At 44.2% G+C, this 21,430-nt stretch overlaps 1 protein-coding gene across 1 annotated transcript; it reads left to right on the forward strand.

Moving 5' to 3' along the window:
* The first annotated feature begins 1,836 nt into the window (after positions 1-1,836).
* On the forward strand, positions 1,837-20,576 carry col26a1 (collagen, type XXVI, alpha 1). The gene is made up of 14 exons (XM_072464034.1): positions 1,837-2,103; positions 2,353-2,475; positions 2,654-2,757; positions 15,412-15,473; positions 15,540-15,654; positions 15,840-15,938; positions 16,030-16,167; positions 17,836-17,898; positions 17,986-18,038; positions 18,101-18,163; positions 18,453-18,488; positions 18,558-18,602; positions 18,980-19,064; positions 19,138-20,576. Exons 1-14 carry the CDS (start codon positions 1,931-1,933, stop codon positions 19,284-19,286), a joined length of 1,308 nt encoding a protein of 435 aa, XP_072320135.1. The 5' UTR covers positions 1,837-1,930; the 3' UTR covers positions 19,287-20,576.
* Positions 20,577-21,430: the final 854 nt, after the last annotated feature.

Consider the following 21,430-nt stretch of genomic DNA (forward strand, 5'->3'; position numbering starts at 1 on the left):
ACTGTCATAATCATGTGCAATACTGACATAAGGATGTGCAATACTGTCATAATCATGTGCAATACTGACATAAGGATGTGCAATACTGTCATAATCATGTGCAATACTGTCATAATCATGTGAAATACTGACATAAGGATGTGCAATACTGTCATAATCATGTGCAATACTGTCATAATCATGTGAAATACCGACATAAGGATGTGCTATACTGTCATAATCATGTGCAATACTGACATAAGGATGTGCAATACTGACATAAGGATGTGCAATACTGTCATAATCATGTGAAATACTGTCATAATCATGTGCACTACTGTCATAAGCATGTACAATACTGTCATAATCATATGCAATACTGTCATAATCATGTGCACTACTGTCATAAGCATGTACAATACTGTCATAATCATGTGCACTACTGTCATAAGCATGTACAATACTGTCATAATCATGTGCAATACTGTCATAATCATGTGCACTACTGTCATAAGCATGTACAATACTGTCATAATCATGTGCACTACTGTCATAAGCATGTACAATACTGTCATAATCATGTGCACTACTGTCATAAGCATGTACAATACTGTCATAATCATGTGCACTACTGTCATAAGCATGTACAATACTGTCATAATCATGTGCAATACTGTCATAATCATGTGCATTACTGTCATAAGCATGTACAATACTGTCATAATCATGTGCAAGACTGTGATATAATGTCAATCATGCCTGGTGCAATATTTTCTGTTGCAGAGTGTTTTTTATAAGTTGTCTATTTTTTTAATCATTTATTTCTGTGCCTAATCTGCTTCTGTATCGAATCTGTGTTGCAACACTGGATTTTCCCCATTGTGGGACAAATAAAGCTTATCTTATCCTCAATCTAAAGCATCGTCAGGATTGTATGAAGCGCCATCTGGATGAGATGGCCAAGCGTTTTTGAAACGATGGGTTGGAGATGGTTTGAGGTTAAAATGTTTCTCAATTAAAATAACGTTGAATTTCCCTTGTCACAAAGTTGTGGTAAATGGAATCTTGCAACAGTTAAATACTAATATAAAAATGTGGTCTGTGTCGCTAACTGGTCCATCTTGGGAGCAGGAGAATGTGAGAACAAGTCCCAATCAGGCCTTGTTGTACCATGTGACACCATCTGTTGTTATGTAATAAATATGCATCATTGGGTAGAGTATTTAAATGTTGTGTATTGGTGTTATTTTCTCAATAAAATAGGTTATTATTTGGTTTGTGAAACTGTACTATCTTACATGCATTATATCTTTCTTACCACAAGATGGCGTAGTGGAGCAAATTAAACATCTTTTGAGGCATTGACTCACGTATCGATACAAATGGCTAACGCCTCAAACGGTTCATGGGACTTCATTTGGCCATCACTAGCGCTGTAAAGTTTTAAAATTATAACAAATCATGTACACTTAACATATATTTTGACTTTCTCATTAAGAAAAATTGTTCGCATTGAAAAACGAAAACAATTATGGAAAACAGTAATATATAATAACATAAGGGAAAACAGCAGACCTAAATGTATTATCTTCCCAAGGTTATAGCCAATTGTATTACATTTTTTCACATCGACAACTGAAAATATCAATTCACGATTTTTCAAGGCTTCTAGTCTTCGTGAGTTACTTTGATTACATGGTCTATTATTATATGATTACATAGGCCACCTAAATGTTCCCATTCATCTATAACAAGCGCTAGTGTGTAATTGATGTGCTGTTTGATCTGGTTTGTGTGTCGGTGGGAAGACACACGCAGTGGCTTTCAGAGGAGTTTGCAGAGTGAGGCAGACGTCACTTTCTCTCCTCAGTCCAGTTCTGTTTGTGATTTGTTCAGGAGGAGCTGAAGCAACAGGCTTTGATTGAGCATCGTTGCTGTCTGGACCGGGAAAATGGTGGCGTTGTCGTTTCTTTGCGCTTTGTGCATTTGGATGTGTGCAGTGTGTACTTCCACAGGAACTGGAATTATTTATCACATTCCAAGCATCACTTTGCCGCGTCCGCGCGTCAAGTCAGCGCAGACCAGCACCGGGCCCCCGAGCACCGGGTCCCACACGCAGCTCAGGTGAGAACATGGCTCTTATTGGAAAGTTTCAGCTTCCTGTTCTGTTTAAACTATATGATAACTTTGCATTCAAATATGTATATTTTGTTTTAAATGGTTGTTTCTTTGGTAAATTCTAAATCATTCTAAAACCCATGGACAGAAAACACAGCCTGCAAAAGAACAGTGGAATGGCTTTGATAAGGATAAGATTCGGTTATATCTTGTATGTGCTCTTGAGAAGTTTAAGCAATGTTCTCCTTTTTTCAGGAACTGGTGTCAATATACAGTTTCCAAGACGGTGACCTGTCAAGTGCACAATGGAACAGAAACGTCTGTGCAAAGAGTGGTTCAGAGTTGTAGATGGCCTGGACCCTGCTCCAAAGTTGTCAGGTAGGAAAATGGTATTGTTCTATTTAATGTGATTTTGTGTGTACGCATTCATATTGGTTATATTATCTTATGTGAATTACTGAACATTTTCCTTTTCCAACCATACCATACACAATGTAATATTAATAAACTAAATATAATGTATATTGTTGTATTTGTCTTGGTGGTGTTTCTGCAGTTACAGAACTATTATCCGGCCGTCCTTTAAGACTGCTTATAAGCAGGTCATTGCTCTGGAGTGGAGGTGCTGTCCAGGGTTTGCTGGAGAGGAGTGCAGAGAAGGTAAGTTCTGAGCCATTCATTCATTTATTCAGCAGATAATTTGATCTTCATTTGCCCATAAAAATGTTCTTTGGTTGTCCATTAGTTAATAGTAGGTAATTACATAATTGGACTAATGGGTGTGTCATAGTTTAAGTTTGTCCTGCAGCGGTAAAACATACCAAATTAAATAAAAATGCATTAAACTTTCATCATGTTCCATCTGGGTAAACAAAGCAGCAGAGTGTTGGTCAGTTTGGGGCTTGGTGATGGGCACTTTTCTTAGAAACTGCAGACCACAGATGTCAAGCCTAGAAAACACAGAAACTTTCACCCAGGGGCCAGACACCACAGCTCGTCTGAGGTTGGACCAGGGTCCATAAGGCCTGCCCAAACTCCGTAGTTGACATTTACTTCAATGTCTCACCACAAGCTTTAAACATGAGCACAATGTCCTCTGAAGACATGCCTGAGGTTGTAGTGGCTTCAACATGCTTGTTTAAATTCAGAGTTATAGCGTTTTAGCAGCATATAGACGTGGTAATGTGGCACAGCAACATTGGCATGACCTATTCAGACATGTCCACGGTTAACAATGACGTCAATGTGATGCTTTTGCTCACAATTATCACACCTCATTTTATTTGACTGAATTATTCATTGGTGCACTTGGAAGGTTAGAATTTAGCTGACGACGAGAAAACATTAATGTGTTGTAATAGAATAAACACATAATCATCACGCCTGTGGAAATAATTTTGTGTCCAGGTTTGGCTGTTATTGCACATATAGAACGCCTCTAACTTGATAATGGCAGAGATTATGGTTCACTTGAAATCCAAGTGTTTGCAGGAGTGTGAGGAGTGCAGTTTATTTAACATTATGTCGTGGCTACGATAGGGCTATGATGTTTAGGTGGATGTCTTCCACATGAATTCCAATTTATGGGTTAAATAAATAATTATTGACTGTATTAGTTTCCAACAACGCCACCCTGGATTGGTGCCAGGGACACATACACAAGTAAGGCAAGCGCAAATTCTTTGATTGAGTGGACCAGGAGACTCAGATATAGGAAAGCAGTTCACAATTTATTAAATCTAAAGACAGGATAAATGAAACATTGGTATTTTTAATAATAAAACTACTACTACTACTACTCTCATTCACACCTCTAAAACAGTAGACACATTTAAACAATTCACCGAAATAACAAAAGTAAAATAAAACAGCAGCCCAGATTGTCCCTTAAGGCACTTAGCCCAATTACCCTACCAGGAGGTGGCGCTGGTCCTTAGCAGCAGGCCTGGGACCCGGTACAGTCCCACAGTCCAGCTGGGGGCCAGAGCCGACACTCGAAAACTCCAAACGTTGATATGTTACAGTCTGTCAATGTAGAAAGGGACCGGTGCGAACGTGCCCAAACCCACCAAGGGCACTTGGAGGGAAGTTCTGGGTTTGGGGTCGGAGGAGAGACGTTCTGGGTCGGAGGAGAGACGTTCTGGGTCGGAGGAGAGACCCGCGGGGTTACCAATCCGGTGCTCGAATCTGTGCACTATGCGCGCCGCGGCTGGGAGGAATCCCGGCGCACAAAGCCTGCACGTAACGTCACGCACTACAAACGGTGCGGGGCGTTAAACCTGGGGAGCGTGCGGCACGAGTCATACAGCAAGGTTTGAGCAGGGTTTGGTGAGCGCACGATGCGCAAACCAACCTGGTTAACACGCTGGTGTGATCGCTGGCTTTAAGCCTAAACTTTGGGGTGTTTTTGGGGCGATCAGAGCGAATGCTCCGGTTCTCGTGCCGCTTGCATTGCTCCCAGGTGGCGGGTGACGTCAGAGGCGAGAAGGGCCAGCGCAGGTGAGGAAGCCTCCTTTTAAAGGCCCAGGTCACAGGCCATAGGCTGTCAGGGGTTATGAGGGCCTACTGCCACAATTAGCTGAAATGTTTGCGTTTGTTTTGGCTATACAGCAATGGGAAAATGATCTCCATATGGACAGACAGAGTGCCAGGGTATACGTGCTGTAAATAGGCATTAAGGGAGTGGACTGATGTTTCTGGAGTCTGACTTGGAGTGTGGAAGTCAGTGGATCGGTTTTACAACTCAAAGACCACATTAAGGAAGAGTGGAGTATGTTTTTGTCTCAATGAGCCCCATCTGCTACGAGCTGCCCCAACTCCAGTGACGAGGGAACTGGGGGAACGTGGGCTCCATCGAGATTAATGAGCATGAATGGAGATAAGTCTGTTATCTTAAGTTCGGGAGCAGGACCACGCCCCTTCCTGCGGCTACACTACTTAATCATCCAGATCACGCACACCTGTGTTCGTGATTTTCGTGCACACGCTCCACGGCGGCGGGAGCCTCGCTCGAAAACATACTCGTTCCCGACCTTTCTATGGATCAACTCGACCTCGTTCCTTTCGATGCATCGGCCCAGCACAGGCGAGCCACACCGGGCCATCCTCCACTGGTGTCCCACTAGGACCGGTCCGGTCCCATCAGCTGTTCTCACAGGCTCAGCTCTCGCTCACGGCCAGGCTCCCGTCAGCAGACCGGCGTCCCACCTCGCATCACTTCTGCTAGTCCGGTATTGAGATCACCGTGCGTCCTGTGCCCTCCTCCCAGCGCTCATCCCGCGGCCTCGCCGCACGCGCTCGTCATTTCTCTCTACATTGACCGTCCGCGTGGACGGCGGCAGGTCTCTAGACCACGGCACCGTCATCAAATCATGATGTTTTAAACTTCTCTTTTGCGCTCACAATTCCCGTTAACTCTCGTTCCACTGCGGAGCGCGCTTTGCCCCGCCCACTTTCGCGGGCAGGAGCGGCTCCTCCAGGTAAAGTATCCTCACCCTCGTCTCCTTCCTCCTCCGTCGTCTCCTTCCTCCTCCGTCGTCTCCTTCCTCCTCCGTCGTCTCCTTCCTCCTCCGTCGTCTCCTTCCTCCTCCGTCGTCTCCTTCCTCCTCCGTCGTCTCCTTCCTCCCGCACCGAGCTGCCCATCACTCAAGCCTTGGAGCCAGACTCTCTCACCTCTTTCAAGAAATGAATTCACCTTACTCGCTCACCCCTCCCGCATCGCTCAAAATAACAATAAAATACATATCCTCCGACACTGCGTTGCCAAGTTCTGCGTTTTATCCTCTAGCACTGCGTTGCCAGGTTCCTGCGGTTTATCCTCTGGCACTGCGTTGCCAGGTTCTGCATTTATCCTCTAGCACTGCGTTGCCAGGTTCTGCATTTATCCTCTAGCACTGCGTTGCCAGGTTCCTGCGGTTTATCCTCTAGCACTGCGTTGCCAGGTTCTGCGTTTTATCCTCTAGCACTGCATTGCCAGGTTCCTGCGGTTTATCCTCTGGCACTGCGTTGCCAGGTTCTGCGTTGTTATCCTCTGGCACTGCGTTGCCAGGTTCCTGCGGTTTATCCTCTGGCACTGCGTCGCCAGGTTCCTGCGGTTTATCCTCTGGCACTGCGTCGCCAGGTTCCTGCGGTTTATCCTCTGGCACTGCGTCGCCAGGTTCTGCGTTTTATCCTCTGGCACTGCGTTGCCAGGTTCTGCGTTGTTATCCTCTAGCACTGCGTCGCCAGGTTCCTGCGGTTTATCCTCTGGCACTGCGTCGCCAGGTTCCTGCGGTTTATCCTCTGGCACTGCGTCGCCAGGTTCTGCGTTTTATCCTCTAGCACTGCGTTGTCAGGTTCCTGCGGTTTATCCTCCGACACTGCGTCGCCAGGTTCCTGCGGTTTATCCTCCGGCACCGCGTTGCCAGGTTCCTGCGTTGTATCCTCCGGCACCGCGTCGCCAGGTTCCTGCGTTGTATCCTGTGGCACTGCGTTGCCAGGTTCCTGTGTTGTATCCTCTGGCACTGCGTCGCCAGGTTCCTGCGTTGTATCCTCTGGCACTGTGTCGGCAGGTTCCTGCGTTTTTATCCTCTGGTTACGTCGCCAGGTTCCTGCGTTTTATCCTCTGGCTACGTCGCCAGGTTCCTGCGTTTTATCCTCTGGCTCTGCGATGCCAGGTTCTAGCGGTTTATCCTCTGGCACTGCGTCGCCAGGTTCCCGCGTTTTATCCTCTGGCACTGCGTTGCCAGGTTCCTGCGTTTTATCCTCTGGCACTGCGTTGCCAGGTTCCTGCGTTTTATCCTCTGGCACTGCGTTGCCAGGTTCCTGCGGTTTATCCTCTGGCACTGCGTTGCCAGGTTCTGCGTTTTATCCTCTAGCACTGCGTTGCAAGGTTCTGCGTTTTATCCTCCGACACTGCGTCGCCAGGTTCCTGCGGTTTATCCTCTGGCACGGCGTTGCAAGGTTCTGCGTTTTATCCGCCAGCACTGCGTTGCCAGGTTCTGCGTTTTATCCTCCGACACTGCGTCTCCAGGTTCCTGCGTTTTATCCTCTGGCACTGCGTCGCCAGGTTCCTGCGTTTTATCCTCTGGCTACGTCGCCAGGTTCCCGCGTTTTATCCTCTGGCTCTGCGATGCCAGGTTCTAGCGGTTTATCCTCTGGCTTGGCGTGCCAGGTTCCAGCATTTTATCCTCGAGCACTGCGTTGCCAAGTTCTAGTGTTTTATCCTCAAGCTCGGCGTTGACAGGTTCCAGCATTTCATCCCGTTACCGCGTTTCGTCCTGACTCAAAGTTGCCAGCTTATAGCTTCGGTTACAGTCTTTACCAGGTTCTAACGTTTCCATCCTCGGGCACTGCGTTGCCATGTTCCAGCATTTTATCCTCGGGCACCGCGTTGCCACGTTCCGGCATTTTATCCTCGGGCACCGCGTTGCCACGTTCCGGCATTTTATCCTCGGGCACCGCGTTGCCACGTTCCGGCATTTTATCCTCGCGCGTTCCGGCATTTCATCCTCGGGCACCGCGTTGCCACGTTCCGGCATTTCATCCTCGGGCACCGCGTTGCCATGTTCCGGCATTTCATCCTCGGGCACCGCGTTGCCACGTTCGGCATTTCATCCTCGGGCACCGCGTTGCCACGTTCCGGCATTTCATCCTCGGGCGTTCCGTCATTTTATCCTCGGGCACTGCGTTGCCACGTTCCGGCATTTTATCCTCTGCCACCATGTTGCCACGTTCCAGCATTTTATCCTCTGGCACTGCGTTGTCACGTTCCGGCATTTTATCCTCGGGTACCGCGTTGCCACGTTCCGGCATTTTATCCTCGGGCGTTCCGGCATTTTATCCTCGGGCGTTCCGGCATTTTATCCTCGGGCACCGCGTTGCCACGTTCCGGCATTTCATCCTCTGGCACCGCGTTGTCACTTTCCGGCATTTCATCCTCGGGCACCGCGTCGCCAGGTTCCGGCGTTTTATCCTCTGGCTTTACGTCGCCAGGTTCCGGCGTTTTATCCTCTGGCTTTACGTCGCCAGGTTCCGGCGTTTTATCCTCTGGCTTTACGTCGCCAGGTTCTAGCGTTTACTCTGGCTTTACGTCGCCAGTTTCTAGCGTTTACTCTCTGGCTTCAGTCGCCAGGTTCTAGCGTTTCATCTCTGGCTTTACGTCGCCAGGTTCTAGCGTTTCATCTCTGGCTTTACGTCGCCAGGTTCTAGCGTTTCATCTCTGGCTTTACGTCGCCGGGTTCTAGCGTTTCATCTCTGGCTTTACGTCGCCAGGTTCCAGCCTCATTCCTTTCATTCCTTTTCCTCCCGTCCTTTACCCTCGCTCTCGCTCACCCGCGCTCTCTTTCTCCCCCTTCCTCCTTCTCCCTCCCTCTCGCCGGGTTCATGCCAGGCCCCGCTCTTATCCAGCGAAAGGTTGCAATTTTCTCTTCCTGGATCACTAGGCGTCACTTTCTCATTTATTTCTAAATTAAACTAAATCCGAACAAGTATGTCTTCTTCATGCCCCCTCTTTCATGCTCGCTCTCTAGCCCCTCATGCTCTCTCCCCCAGGCACCGGGATGCCAGATCTCCTCCTCGTCCTCCCCCTAACCATGAACTTTACCTTTACAAAATATTTCTCCCTCAGGCACCGGGATGCCAGACCTCCTTTTCGCCCTTCTCCCTAACCGTCAATACTACCTTTACTAAATATCTCCCCCTCAGGCACCGGGATGCCAGATCTCCTTTTCGCCCTTCCCCCTAACAATGAACACTACCTTTTACTAAACATCTCTACCTCATGCCCTCTCTTATGCTCCCCCTGACACCGGGATGCCAGGTCTTTCTATTCCCTCCATTTCCAAACCCCTCCCCCTCGGCACCGGGATGCCAGTTCTCCTACCCCCCTCTGTCTCTCATGCTCTCCTGACACCGGGTTGCCAGGTCTTATTTCCCCCATTTCTAACCCCCCCCCCTCGGCACCGGGATGCCAGGTCGACTTTCTTTACCCCCTTCTCCCCTCGGCACCGGGATGCCAGGTCTACTTTCTTTCCCCCCTCGGCACCGGGATGCCAGGTCTACTTTCTTTCCCCCCTCGGCACCGGGATGCCAGGTCTACTTTCTTTCCCCCCTCGGCACCGGGATGCCAGGTCTACTTTCTTTCCCCCCTCGGCACCGGGATGCCAGGTCGACTGTCTTTCCCCCCTCGGCACCGGGATGGCAGGTCTACTTTATTTCCCCCCTCGGCACCGGGATGCCAGGTCTACTTTATTTCCCCCCTCGGCACCGGGATGCCAGGTCTACTTTATTTCCCCCCTCGGCACCGGGATGCCAGGTCTACTTTATTTCCCCCCTCGGCACCGGGATGCCAGGTCTACTTTATTTCCCCCCTCGGCACCAGGATGCCAGGTCAACTTTCTTCCCCCCCACCTCTAACCCACTCCCCCCCCTTCCCCCCCGGCACCGGGATGCCATGTCTCCTCCCGTGAGGTTCATGCAGCCTCTTCACTCTTCCCTCACGCAGCCTCTTCGCTCTTCCCTCACGCAGCCTCTTCGCTCTTCCCTCACGCAGCCTCTTCGCTCTTCCCTCACGCAGCCTCTTCGCTCTTCCCTCACGCAGCCTCTTCGCTCTTCCCTCACGCAGCCTCTTCGCTCTTCCCTCACGCAGCCTCTTCGCTCTTCCCTCACGCAGCCTCTTCGCTCTTCCCTCACGCAGCCTCTTCGCTCTTCCCTCACGCAGCCTCTTCGCTCTTCCCTCACGCAGCCTCTTCCCGTCTCTTCCCGCCTGCAGCCTCTTCCCGCCTGCAGCCTCTTCCCGCCTGCCGCCTCTTCCCCCTTCGGGCACCGGGATGCCGCCTCTTCCCCCTTCGGGCACCGGGATGCCGCCTCTTCCCCCTTCGGGCACCGGGATGCCGCCTCTTCCCCCTTCGGGCACCGGGATGCCGCCTCTTCCCCCTTCGGGCACCGGGATGCCGCCTCTTCCCCCTTCGGGCACCGGGATGCCGCCTCTTCCCCCTTCGGGCACCGGGATGCCGCTTCTTCCCCCTTCGGGCACTGGGATGCCGGTCCTCCATGTTTTGGAGTCCTCCGAACAGCAGCTGGTTATACCAACTTTACCATGCAGATCATCCCCTTGGGACAAGCCCTGTATCTCCCACCTCCCGACCCTAACGTCTTCGGTTCATCACTCCAAAGCGTCGTCATTCTCATCCAGTCCATCAAGTTGCTGCTGCACTTTGATATACCGGTTTGGGGGTTCTTTAAGACCGATGCTATCAGGATTGCTGCCTTCCTGTCGGGCCATTCATGTTCATGGCCGTCCAGTCCGATGACCCTGTATCATCAACAAATACTTTCAGAACATTTACTACCGAGGTGGAACATCGACCCCAGTTCCTCCAACCTCAGCTACCACGTTTAACAAATAAGCTCCGCTTCAGGTGCTTCAGTCTTCCTAGACCATCCAGCTCAGTTAACGTTCCTTCCATCATGGCTTCGTTCTACCCTCACCACGTTTAACCTTAACTAATTACTTCCCATTCACCTTCGACTACCAGTCACATTGCAAGTACTCAAGCCTACCCGAGTGGCATCGACGTCTCTTCAGACGCGTTCCCCTGCTCAGAGGCTGTCTTGTCCACAATAGTTCTCCTCACCCCGACATCAAGGACCTCCAACCAACGCTTAAGTCTTCCCCTAAAACGGCAGGACTACTGTGGTAACATGATCTATTCCGAGCTCCTTTGCAATCCGTCCAGACCTTGTGCACTGGTCGTCAAGTGGCACTTCCCAGCAGGACTCAGGATCTGGTTCATCCTTTACTTAAAGTCGTTCCACGCCTGGTCCCCACATTTCCTACCAAACTTTTCCCACATTGGCGCTGCCACATCTGCCTCCAGTTAAGGCGTCGTTGACCGCCTCATATCGTGGAGCACTGGTTCTCCACGACTTTCCAGGTCTACACACACCATTACCTCCTCGTCCTCCATTCTGCCAATCCGCACTGCCTCGTTAAGCTTCTTTTGGGGGTATCGAGGCCCGGGAGCCTTCAGCCCTCATCGCAAGAAGACCCAAAACGGCATCAACTTCGTACATTCGTGTTGTTCATGTTTCTCCCCTGCCAATAAACACCTTGCATCGTATCTGGGGTTGTGGTCCTTGCTAGTGAACTCCCCACAACCAGGTCCTTAACATACATGACAGTGTAAAAATCAGGCCACGGCTTAGACGCTATGACTGCTTTTCCTTATGAGAACCAAAAATGTGTATTTATACGCGGATGTAAAGGGCCAAATTTTTTTTTTTCCGAATACAATGAATGTTTAAGGCATACTTTGTTAATCCCTCGTGACGTGACTGCATTTGACCCATCCTTTAGTGCTGCTGGGGCAACCTGTCAGGAACAATGATCTTGAGCGTGGCTTGGTCAGGACCTTAGCTGGAGGATTTTACCTGTTTAACCCGTACATGTTGGGTTGGGGGAAACCGGAGCCCGTAGGAAACCCACTCAGACATGGGGAGAAACATGCACACTTCACATAGAAAGGGCTGGGCTGGTTGTAATTTGCCTCCAAATTGTAATGCGGCGGTGCTTAGTGCCTCATGCCTTATCAGAAACTGAGCCTCAACCAGGAAAGACGACATGAGATCGTCAGGTTTGAGTTTTCTGGTCATTTAGTGCAGAGGCCCTCAAGGTGGATAGAGATGTAGGAATATGGCTTATGAAGCGAGCTAATTTTTGTTTTTGGTAAGTTTAGAAAACCTTTCCTCTGTCCACCCTCACAAACTGTTTTCATCTTTGAGCCTAAATGTTTTATGTCGAACATTGTTCCCATACAGACAATCATGAAGGACATTAAAAGAGCAATTTGGAAATCAAAAGGCTTACGGTTTTGTTTCAGGATAACAAAATATAATGCACAGGCTTGTTAGTTGACTCAACTTCCATCATAGAAATCCTCTTTAATTGGTGTTATTGAGAATATTAAGACAGTCAAAAACTGTCTTTTTTTTTTTTGTTTCATGTATCTGAGAATGACCCACCACACCTTAATATCAGGTCTGTCTCACCATATTTCAGTTGTAATGGTTATATGGTAAAGGACCTAAACCTGTTTAAAAAGTACTTTTCAAGAATAATTTATCTCTGGGCTATAATTTGGACATCCCTGGTTTTGAGTCAAGCACTTCAAAAAAAGAGAATGAACAGATGAAACGAAAGTATGATGTTGTATGCACAGAAATAGACTATACAAATAGAAAGGAAACACAACATTTAACAGGAGTTAATGTTTTCAGGACTCAATCACACAATGTCTGTAATCCATTAGAGCAAGAATAATCATCGTAAATGTAATCTAAATTTTACAGCATAGGTCATAGGCATGTATGTCCCTGTATTATCTCTGCTCATAATTGTATTTCATTCATACCGGGGAAGACCTCAAGGAGAGAAGCTCTCTTTTTCATGGGTTAACACACATAAACAAGTAGAGAATTTCAAAATAAAATGTCAATAAAACAATATCACATACAGTATGGAATTGATGAAAAATACATTCTGTGACAGACCGCTCGTCTCTTAGTGAGCCTAATGACGACTTATTTATATATTTATCTGACAATAATATATTCATACTTGTTTTAACTGACAGTTCTTGGGAACGAAGCAATCCATTCTGTCCCATACCATTCCATATGATGATATTTTCAAATGTCAAGAGGATGTAAGAGGAAATCTTTATCCCATGTTTTGTGGCTTTGGATCTACATTATCTGACTTAATATCTTTCTTCGTAAAATTGCAATATGTCTGTGGTGGTTGTCCATTAGGCTCAACAGTTAAAGCCAATATCAACTTGCTGCGTAACAGAGCATGTGTGTGAGGGTTTGTACCAGCTTGTGTCTATAACCACCATAACTGTGGCAAACACAGCCAGCTATTGGAGCTGAATGTGAGTGGACAAGTTGTTTGAACACGTCATTGTTGTGTCTCACTCAATAGAAAGACTGCAAACTGTGTTTAGCTGCTTTGAGTGGCTCTAGTGTGTAGTAATGTGTCATTGTGATTTGTATCATGGTTGCTGTTTTGCAAAAAAGCCTGGTTCATCCTACAGTTTTCCATTGTTTGAGATGCTGGTTTTCAATCAAACTGTTTTACTTCCTTTTGGCTTTTTACAGCAAATATTTTGCACTCCTTTGTATAGTTATTTATATAAATTTGGCATAAACTTTGTGTCAGATTCCCTTCCAGATCCAACTTTTTCCTAGCCTTGAATAACATTTTCTGGGAGCAGTAGTTTATATGTGCATTTGCTCCAAAGGAGTCAGAGTCTTTGCCTGGTTTGATACAAAATTATATGATAACAAACTGGTCTGTCCTATCAAATTATGGAAATTTAATTATATTACACCTTATTCCTATCAATACTATTATTCTATTTTTTTATTCACTATCAGAGAAGAGATAAAGTAAATACATGCAAATTCAGAAAAAAAAGTCTGTGTTTATTTGGCGTGCCCTCGAGACAACACGTTCTGAATTCTTCCCATGAACTGAGCACAATCCAAGAAAAATAACCCGGACCTGCTCTGCCATGGTATAATTATGGACCCAAACAGAGTGTACAGCCGTTGTCCCATTTTAAACATAAGCTCTAACACAACGGAAGTTTGGTTTTCTAACCCAGCATAATTAAATTCCAACACCAGAAAAAGGGATCCCACACACCACTTTGTGAAAAATATCACTGTTGTTTTGCACTGCCGGACATTTCTTGGGGCCAAACCGTAAGTTCAGCAGTTGGCTTGTGTTCATGGATGTGATGACAATTATGTGAAGAAAAACCCTGCAGTTTGTTCTGAATCCATGTCTGAAGGTATTTTACGCAATGGACTAAAATGACACTTTACACCTCACAATAACTAATAACACAGTCTCATATTCATAAGAAGTTTAAGGGTAATCGGTTGTAATTGTGAATGTGTTGCTTTAACTCTTCAAAACTAAAATGGATGTTATTTTCAGTGATTTGAGCCACAACAAAACAGACCAAGCTCCTTTCTTTGTTCCATATGGATATGTGGCTACAAATGATTAAATAACAGTAATCTTCCACTTTATTTTGTTCATGGCGATGCCTTTGGTCACCTTCCACCAACAATCTTTCATGCCTCCGTACCAGATGTGTTGATCTCAGTAGGAATGTAAATGTGGAGATATGAGCATAAATGCATCGAAAATGGTGTTTTCTCAATATGAATTCATGTTTAGGTGAGAGAGCTTTTATGTCACACATGTTGTTGGTTAAACCCCACTGCAAGTCGACAAACAGCACGTGTGGGGTCACCGTGGGCTGCACACTAGGAATTCCTTTTGGGAGAACTTGTTGATTGTTGTTTCCATTTGTGGCTCCATTCCAAGCTTTAATTCAAGATCTTAAAATGAGGAACTTGGGGTGAAAAAACACGCTCCACATGTCCAAGTATTTTCACATAAAGAAATTTAATAGATGGTGTAAAGCCCTCACCCTATTTATTTGTGTTTGTTTCCAAAAAGAACTAGCTAGACCAAAGTCCGTCTTTTTGCTGTGTGGCGTTATTTGTAAGTTTTTTCATTTTTTCAAGGTATCCCTGCTATGACCGCAATGTGGGTGGGGAAACAAGTTTTATGGACTGACGGCTTCATTCCATGTGTCTTATGGGCCACACTCCAAAATACATGGCTTACATTTAGAACAAATCCATATGAAATTGGGCAGGTCTGTTTTATTGGTTAGCACAGATACAAAAGGATCCAAAATTGCTTTCCAAACAGGAAATGTGTAGTTATCTGCGGGTTTTGGAGGCTGCATGGCCTAAATAAGAATAAGTAAAAAGCTTGAAAAAGGCAGTAATTTCAATAATGTTTTCCAGGAAGTGCATCTCTAAATATAGAAATAGACCGCATTGACCATTTCCACACAAGTTTGCTGTGCCCTTTGACCTTACACCTGCTTTGTGTTTTTTATATTAGTAGTATTCTGGTCGAAGCTGCTGTGTGTAAAATTGTTTGTTAGTGTTACCATGGTAATAATGGGAGTGGATGTGCAGTGGGCAGACAGGAAAACATGCTGAGTCAATGCTAAGGCAGGTGCACTGTGGGTTGCATTTGTGTGTGAGTTAGACAGGGAGCAATAATATTTAAGTAAATTACATGATTTAAAAAGGAATTTCTAATAAATATCAATGTCTGGTTTCAGTGGTCATTATACATTCTTGGCTTTATGTGGGCCGTGGGATTTGTTTTTGCCAGAATTTGAAAGAAAAAGGCATGTGAATGAGACTCAATATAATCTATATTCCACATCTTTACAGAGTGTCTGAACTGCACAACATACTGTCAAATGAACAACAGAATTGACAACATTGAATCAAAGGTAATAAAGATCCTTAGTGTATCAGTGACTCTAAGAAGTGCTCAGATTGATACACATTTTTTCTAGATCAAAAGTTTAGAAGATGGACTTCCATTGCAACCAACAGTGAAAAGTTTATCTAGTGGTTCCGCTGACAACGAGGTGTATGCACATCATCCTACACCATCCTACCTGCCCTCAGGTAAAAACACTACAATTATCTTTTGTAAAGCATTCATTCATTTATTTTGGACTGACAGATTCTGCAAAGTATAGTATTTATTTAATGATAATTTTAGTCTGTTTCCTTATATTAAATATAATTCAGATTGAATTTAATTGTTATGTCACTTATCACAAAGAGATAATTACATTAAAACATTTCAGCTAGCAGTGGATCTCCAGGACCAATGGGTCCACCGGGGCCCCCTGGTCCAGCTGGACCCGCAGGTCCTGCAGGAAGATCTGGCCTTCCTGGAGTCATTGGTGGGAAACTTAACTGTCAATAACAACAACAATTTTGTTATTTACATTTAACGATATTACTTTTTTAAATGTATGTTTTTTTAACCATCAGGACCAAGGGGGCACAGAGGTATTGCTGGGGAGAAGGGTGTTCCAGGGTCTCAAGGTGTTCCTGGACCTCCTGGTCCACCAGGGCCTGGCTTCTCTCCCATTCAAACCAGGGGCGATGTTTTTCAAGTGAACACCCAGAGTAAGCCTTAACATCTTGTCCAAATCCTTAACATGGCATTAGCTTCAAAAGGATACAAATTAGATATTGTATTAGGGTTGTATTTCCACTTTACATTGTAGGAAAAAAGAAATGAGAAAAAATAAAATATAAAGATAAAAGAAAATAAATGTTTCCAAAAACACTCTATACTCAGTGTATGCATTGTACTTGACTATGCATTTATTATTATTATTATCATTTTATTCAAGTGGACAGTGTACAGTTCTACAGTATAATGCCAGAGGGCAAAAATGCTTGTATCGGATGGTAACTTTGCAAACTCATTTCCATCTGCAGGTTATGTGTAAAAGTGCAGGTAAACCTGCAGAAACAGACCCGTTACCTTGAGTTTAGGGACGTAGAATTGGGGTCTAATGCTGCAGTTTAAATTGATTGTTTCCTTGTTCTTTACTGGTGCAAATATTGTTTATTGTGCTCTCAACATAGAGCTAGATTCTTAACATAAAAGGAAATTAATAAACACAAGTATTAAAATATACTGTAAATTTCTGATTTCCTGAGGATGCTTGTGCATACTCCTGATCAAGGGACTAAATAATGTGTTGCCTTGGTGTTCTGTGCAGTCAGGGTTATGAAATCCAGATGAGGAGTTGCTTCATGTGGTGATTGACCACATGGAGGCAGCAAAGGACCACATACTCTGAGTCCAGAGGCCTTCTGGCTCTCATTACTTTTGGCTGTGTCTGCCTGAGTTGTGTGTCTGATTCTCTGGAACTCTGCAGATTTGGGTCTGTGGGAGCATATTAGCGAGGGGAGGGGGGGAACTGGCTGTAAATCAGGCCTAATTTGTTAGCTGTCAGCACAACAGTCTGTATTTTGGGGAACAGGCCACGGCGCTTAGCCAGACTTTGGGCCGGCTATGAACAAGGGAGGAGATAGTCTGCCACTCATGTGGAGTTTCTTGGGGAGGCTGCCAGGGACTGGGAGAATGTAACATTAGAAAATTAGTTCCAGAGGCAAATCTGCTTCTAGACCATTTCTGGGGACTTGAGCCATGTCTGAACACGGGGGAAGACTCTAAACATATGTTCAAGTGGTGAGAAAGTGGAAGTGTGGCACAGACTCAAACAAAACTCACACTCATAAGATTACTCTTGAATTTTGACAAGACTTCCTTTTCATGTATCAATTTTCTGTGGATATAGAGCAATGCCAAATGTGTCCTGCTCCACTACCAGGCCTCATTTAGACCAAGCAGCTGCTTCTGCCCATCACTGTCACATTAGACTAATGCTGAAACTGTAGTCTCACTGTTGACCTGATGTCTTCACTTGGTTCAATTCTGTGGTTTTGGCTTCTGTTGCATGGTTAGCATTAAAATAGGACTGGCCCAGCAACACCACAAATGTTAGTGACAAAACGTAGTCCCTCAGTACTCAATGCGTGTCTAATTAAAAACACTTCTTATACATGTTTTTGGCGCCAGTTGCCTACAAATGATGAAAGGGAGTCACATGAATAAAATCAAGTACTTTACTCTCTCTTTGAACAGTCTAATTGGTTTGGTTCCAAAATTAAAAAGGTAATTGGCATTGTGTTTGTACTTCATTACAAATAAAATGTGTATCTTATTGCTTTTCAAATTTGTTTCTTTAAAATGTGACTTTTCACTCTCTGTTTCTGCAGCTTTGCCACCTCCTCAGGTGGTTGTTGGTCCGCCTGGTCCAACTGGTCCAGTCGGCCCTGCAGGTAGAAATACACTCAAGTTAATAAATTATTTCATTATAAAATTAAAAAATTGCATTCAACATTTGAATATTTTCTTCAACATTCTAGGTCCTGCCGGACCCAGAGGACTAGGGGGTATGCCCGGGATTCCTGGACAAGACGTAAGTCCTGCGCTGTTAAAAAACAATATGAATGTACAATAAACATGTTTTCTTTTCTTTAGGGGAAAGCAGGCCCTCAAGGCTTAACTGGTGTCTCAGGACCTAAAGGAGACCAAGGGGAAAGGGTAAGACTACTTTTCAGCTGTTAAATGTATTCTATTATCGGCTTGGCACAACAAATTAAATCCTGAAAAAACATTAGTCCATTAAACAGATAAAAGGTGAACAGTCTTTTTTCAAGGCATCTTTCAGATCCATGACTAGTTGTGCTGTCACCAGGTTTCTTGTCGTAGTGAGGCCCCTGCACTCAGCTCTAAGCCACACAGGACTTGGTCCTTTTCCCCATCCAGAATGATTCAAGAAATGAGGCTTTTGTAAAAGCTTACACATTGTGAAGTATTATGTTCTTAACAGGGGGCTCCGGGTGTATCTGGCGACAAGGGTCTATCTGTAAGTGCATTGTAAGGACATTATACCAGTGTTTTTTACAAAGTAAAAACAAAATCTGTTTTTTAACAGGGACCACCTGGTTCAAAAGGTGAACCAGGAGATGCTCTGAATGAGGTGGGTTTTCACACGTGATACCACTCTAATTTGAAGGTGCATTGTGTATGTTTTCTAATGGAGGATTCATTACCTCCCTGTCTAATGGAAATTGTATTGATTTTCTTGGAACGATCCATAGTATGGTATAAACGTATCTATCTTTCATTTATTCAATTACAGGTGTTATAACTAAATAGCACTGGTTTGATGGTGTCACTGGCTTTTGCCAAAGAGTAAAAATTAAATGATAATACAATTCAAAATGATTAAAGTTGTAATAAAATTAAAAGAAAAATAATTAAATAAGCAAAATGTAACATCTCCCTGGAGAAAAAAAGGTGGTGGGTCCTCTACCTTAAAACTTCAAACCATCCTCATAAAACTGTTTTGTTTAGACTGAGGCCGTACAGCAGCTCAGAGAAGCTCTGAAAATCTTGGTAGAGAGAGTTTTGATACTGGAACATATGATTGGAATTCATGGTGAGAAGGAGACACAATTAAAGCACTGAGAAGGACCAGACATATTATAATATTGATTTATTTTTTTTGGCAGAGAATTCTGAAGGATCCGGTTTTGGCAGCATCTCTGACCCTTTGTCTTTGCCCACCATTAAGATTAAGCGCCTGCCACCTGTTCAAAAGCTTCACAAAATCAGAGCCAGAGCCAGAGACGAACCTGACTCTAAAAGTAGGCTAGTCTAAGCGTATATTTATAGTACTTTGTTTAAATATTTAAAATGACCCTGTCAGGACATCCATGTTTTAGGATTGATGACGCACAGTGTATTGTTTTCGATTTTTTTATATTTACAAGGTTTATTGACCAAGTTATGCTTTTCATATCTTTGTTTTTCTTTAAGGACCTGTTGTAAATATGGTTTTGTCTAAGTATAAACCAGTGTTGTAATTATAACATTTTGAACTTTGAAATATTATAACATAAACTGTATTTTTGTATTTCTGTCTCAAGTTAAAAGACTGGTTACAAAATAGTCACATTGTTTAGCTCACACAACGCTGTGTTTAGTGTTTTGTTGAGTTTTGTCTTATGTCAGCCGTGTCTTTGGTTGTTGTTGAAGTGATGTCAAACCAGGACTGTCTGCCAAAGAGATCTGCCTAAAACATCTGGTGAGCGCATTAGCTGGATAACAACCGAAACGATGCTGGATCTTTTGTTTTGGCCAGATTCTCACGTGCACTCGACTAGACCCGTTAAAGTGCTCAGGGATTTGAAGCTTACTGTCTCGATCACACAGATGTGTCTCATTTAAATAAACTCCAGTCCAGTGTGCTCACATAAATGTATAAATGTAGCCTGGTTGGCACCCTGTAGTGATTAATTAACACTAAGGTCCTATGAAAAGGGGTGAAAATATTTGTGTTATGGGAGTGTTGATGTACTTTTTAAAAAAAAAACCTTTTTCTTTAGGACTAGATCAATCTTTTTATGTTTCTGTTTATTTAGCCTTGCTTCTGACAGTGAAATCAAGGACAAAATTATTGCTGATCAGGCTAATGTTTTCGCTGTTGAAAATAGTGTGAAACAGACTTCTAGTGTGATGGACATGGACAAGGTTTATTGTTTATATAGCTTCACAATATTTGCTGCCGCGGTAACAAATACTGTTTTAACAACCCACGAAAATAGCAGTTCACTAAATATTGTAAAATATCAGAAAACTGCTCTTGTTCTGCTGTTTTGTTTATTCTGACATATTGCTGTGCATGTCTTCGGTTTGTAACCTCTTATTAACAAGCTCCAACTTTTCCTCAATGCGTCGTCAGTGTTGTTTGTGTCTATCTATAACACATAATGGGGTCATGGCTGCTGAAAGAAAAACAGTCGCTTAAATGATTCCACTGCATGTTTTATTATCTTTTCATACGTCTTATTCAAGTCACTTTGTTTTCGTTCCATTTATAGCACGCTGTAACCACAAGATATTATTCTGTGTTGACTGAATGATTAAAGCACACGACAACAAAAAGGTTCATTTTGTTGCGTCGCCTCTTTATTGATCATAATTAGACCCATACAGACACTGTACGCTGCAGCTTCACCAGATGTCGGAGCTATTCACAACCAGACTCCACCCTGCTCTTCATTCTGGCTTTGATGTTGGCTTTTTTCATGTCCTTGTCTTGTTTAAAGGTGATCACATAACACTCTTTGGTAGTCAAGGTTTCAATTGACATCCAGGGTTGTGAGAACAAAAGTGGGTTGGATCCCATAGTTTATCGCGTCAACAGCAAACTGATTCTTTATAGTAGTACAATGATAGTAATAATAAACATGCTTTCACTCAACGTTCAGCTTTTAGGCCTATTTGCTTCCTGTGTGCTGGTAGATGTCTTTAATGTGTTGTTGTGTTTGCTGTAAAATATCTCATTGTAAAGATGGTTTTAGCAAATAAAAACAGGTCTTTAAAAAAAATGACAGACACTTACTGACAAATACTCAGAAATGCTCACCTCACAAGAGTTTTTCCACTTTATCTACAGACATATTACACATTTTAACATAAATTAAACTTTTTGAGGATAGAAAATAGTATTTCTCACTCTTATTTAAGCTAACTAACTTATAGTCATGACAAAATGTTTTGTTGTTGTTATAACATAGACCTCAGATAACAGGCATTTAGATGTCAGTTAATAATTGAAAAGGTTTTATTTTGCCTCCAGTTGCCTTCACTCCAGAGTTTTGAATATTCTGATGGCATCTTTTTAAAGGGACTATCAGCCTTCAAGTCAAACAGTATAACATCACAATCTTGTCATTTTTACATGATCCTATATGTTCTTTGCATGCTTTCAATCGTCCCTTACCTTCTGAATAACTCTTG

This window comes from Eucyclogobius newberryi, unplaced genomic scaffold (assembly GCF_026437365.1).
Source record: "Eucyclogobius newberryi isolate DKJ021-1_F unplaced genomic scaffold, fEucNew1.0.hap1 SCAF_10, whole genome shotgun sequence".
NCBI lineage: Eukaryota > Metazoa > Chordata > Actinopteri > Gobiiformes > Gobiidae > Eucyclogobius > Eucyclogobius newberryi.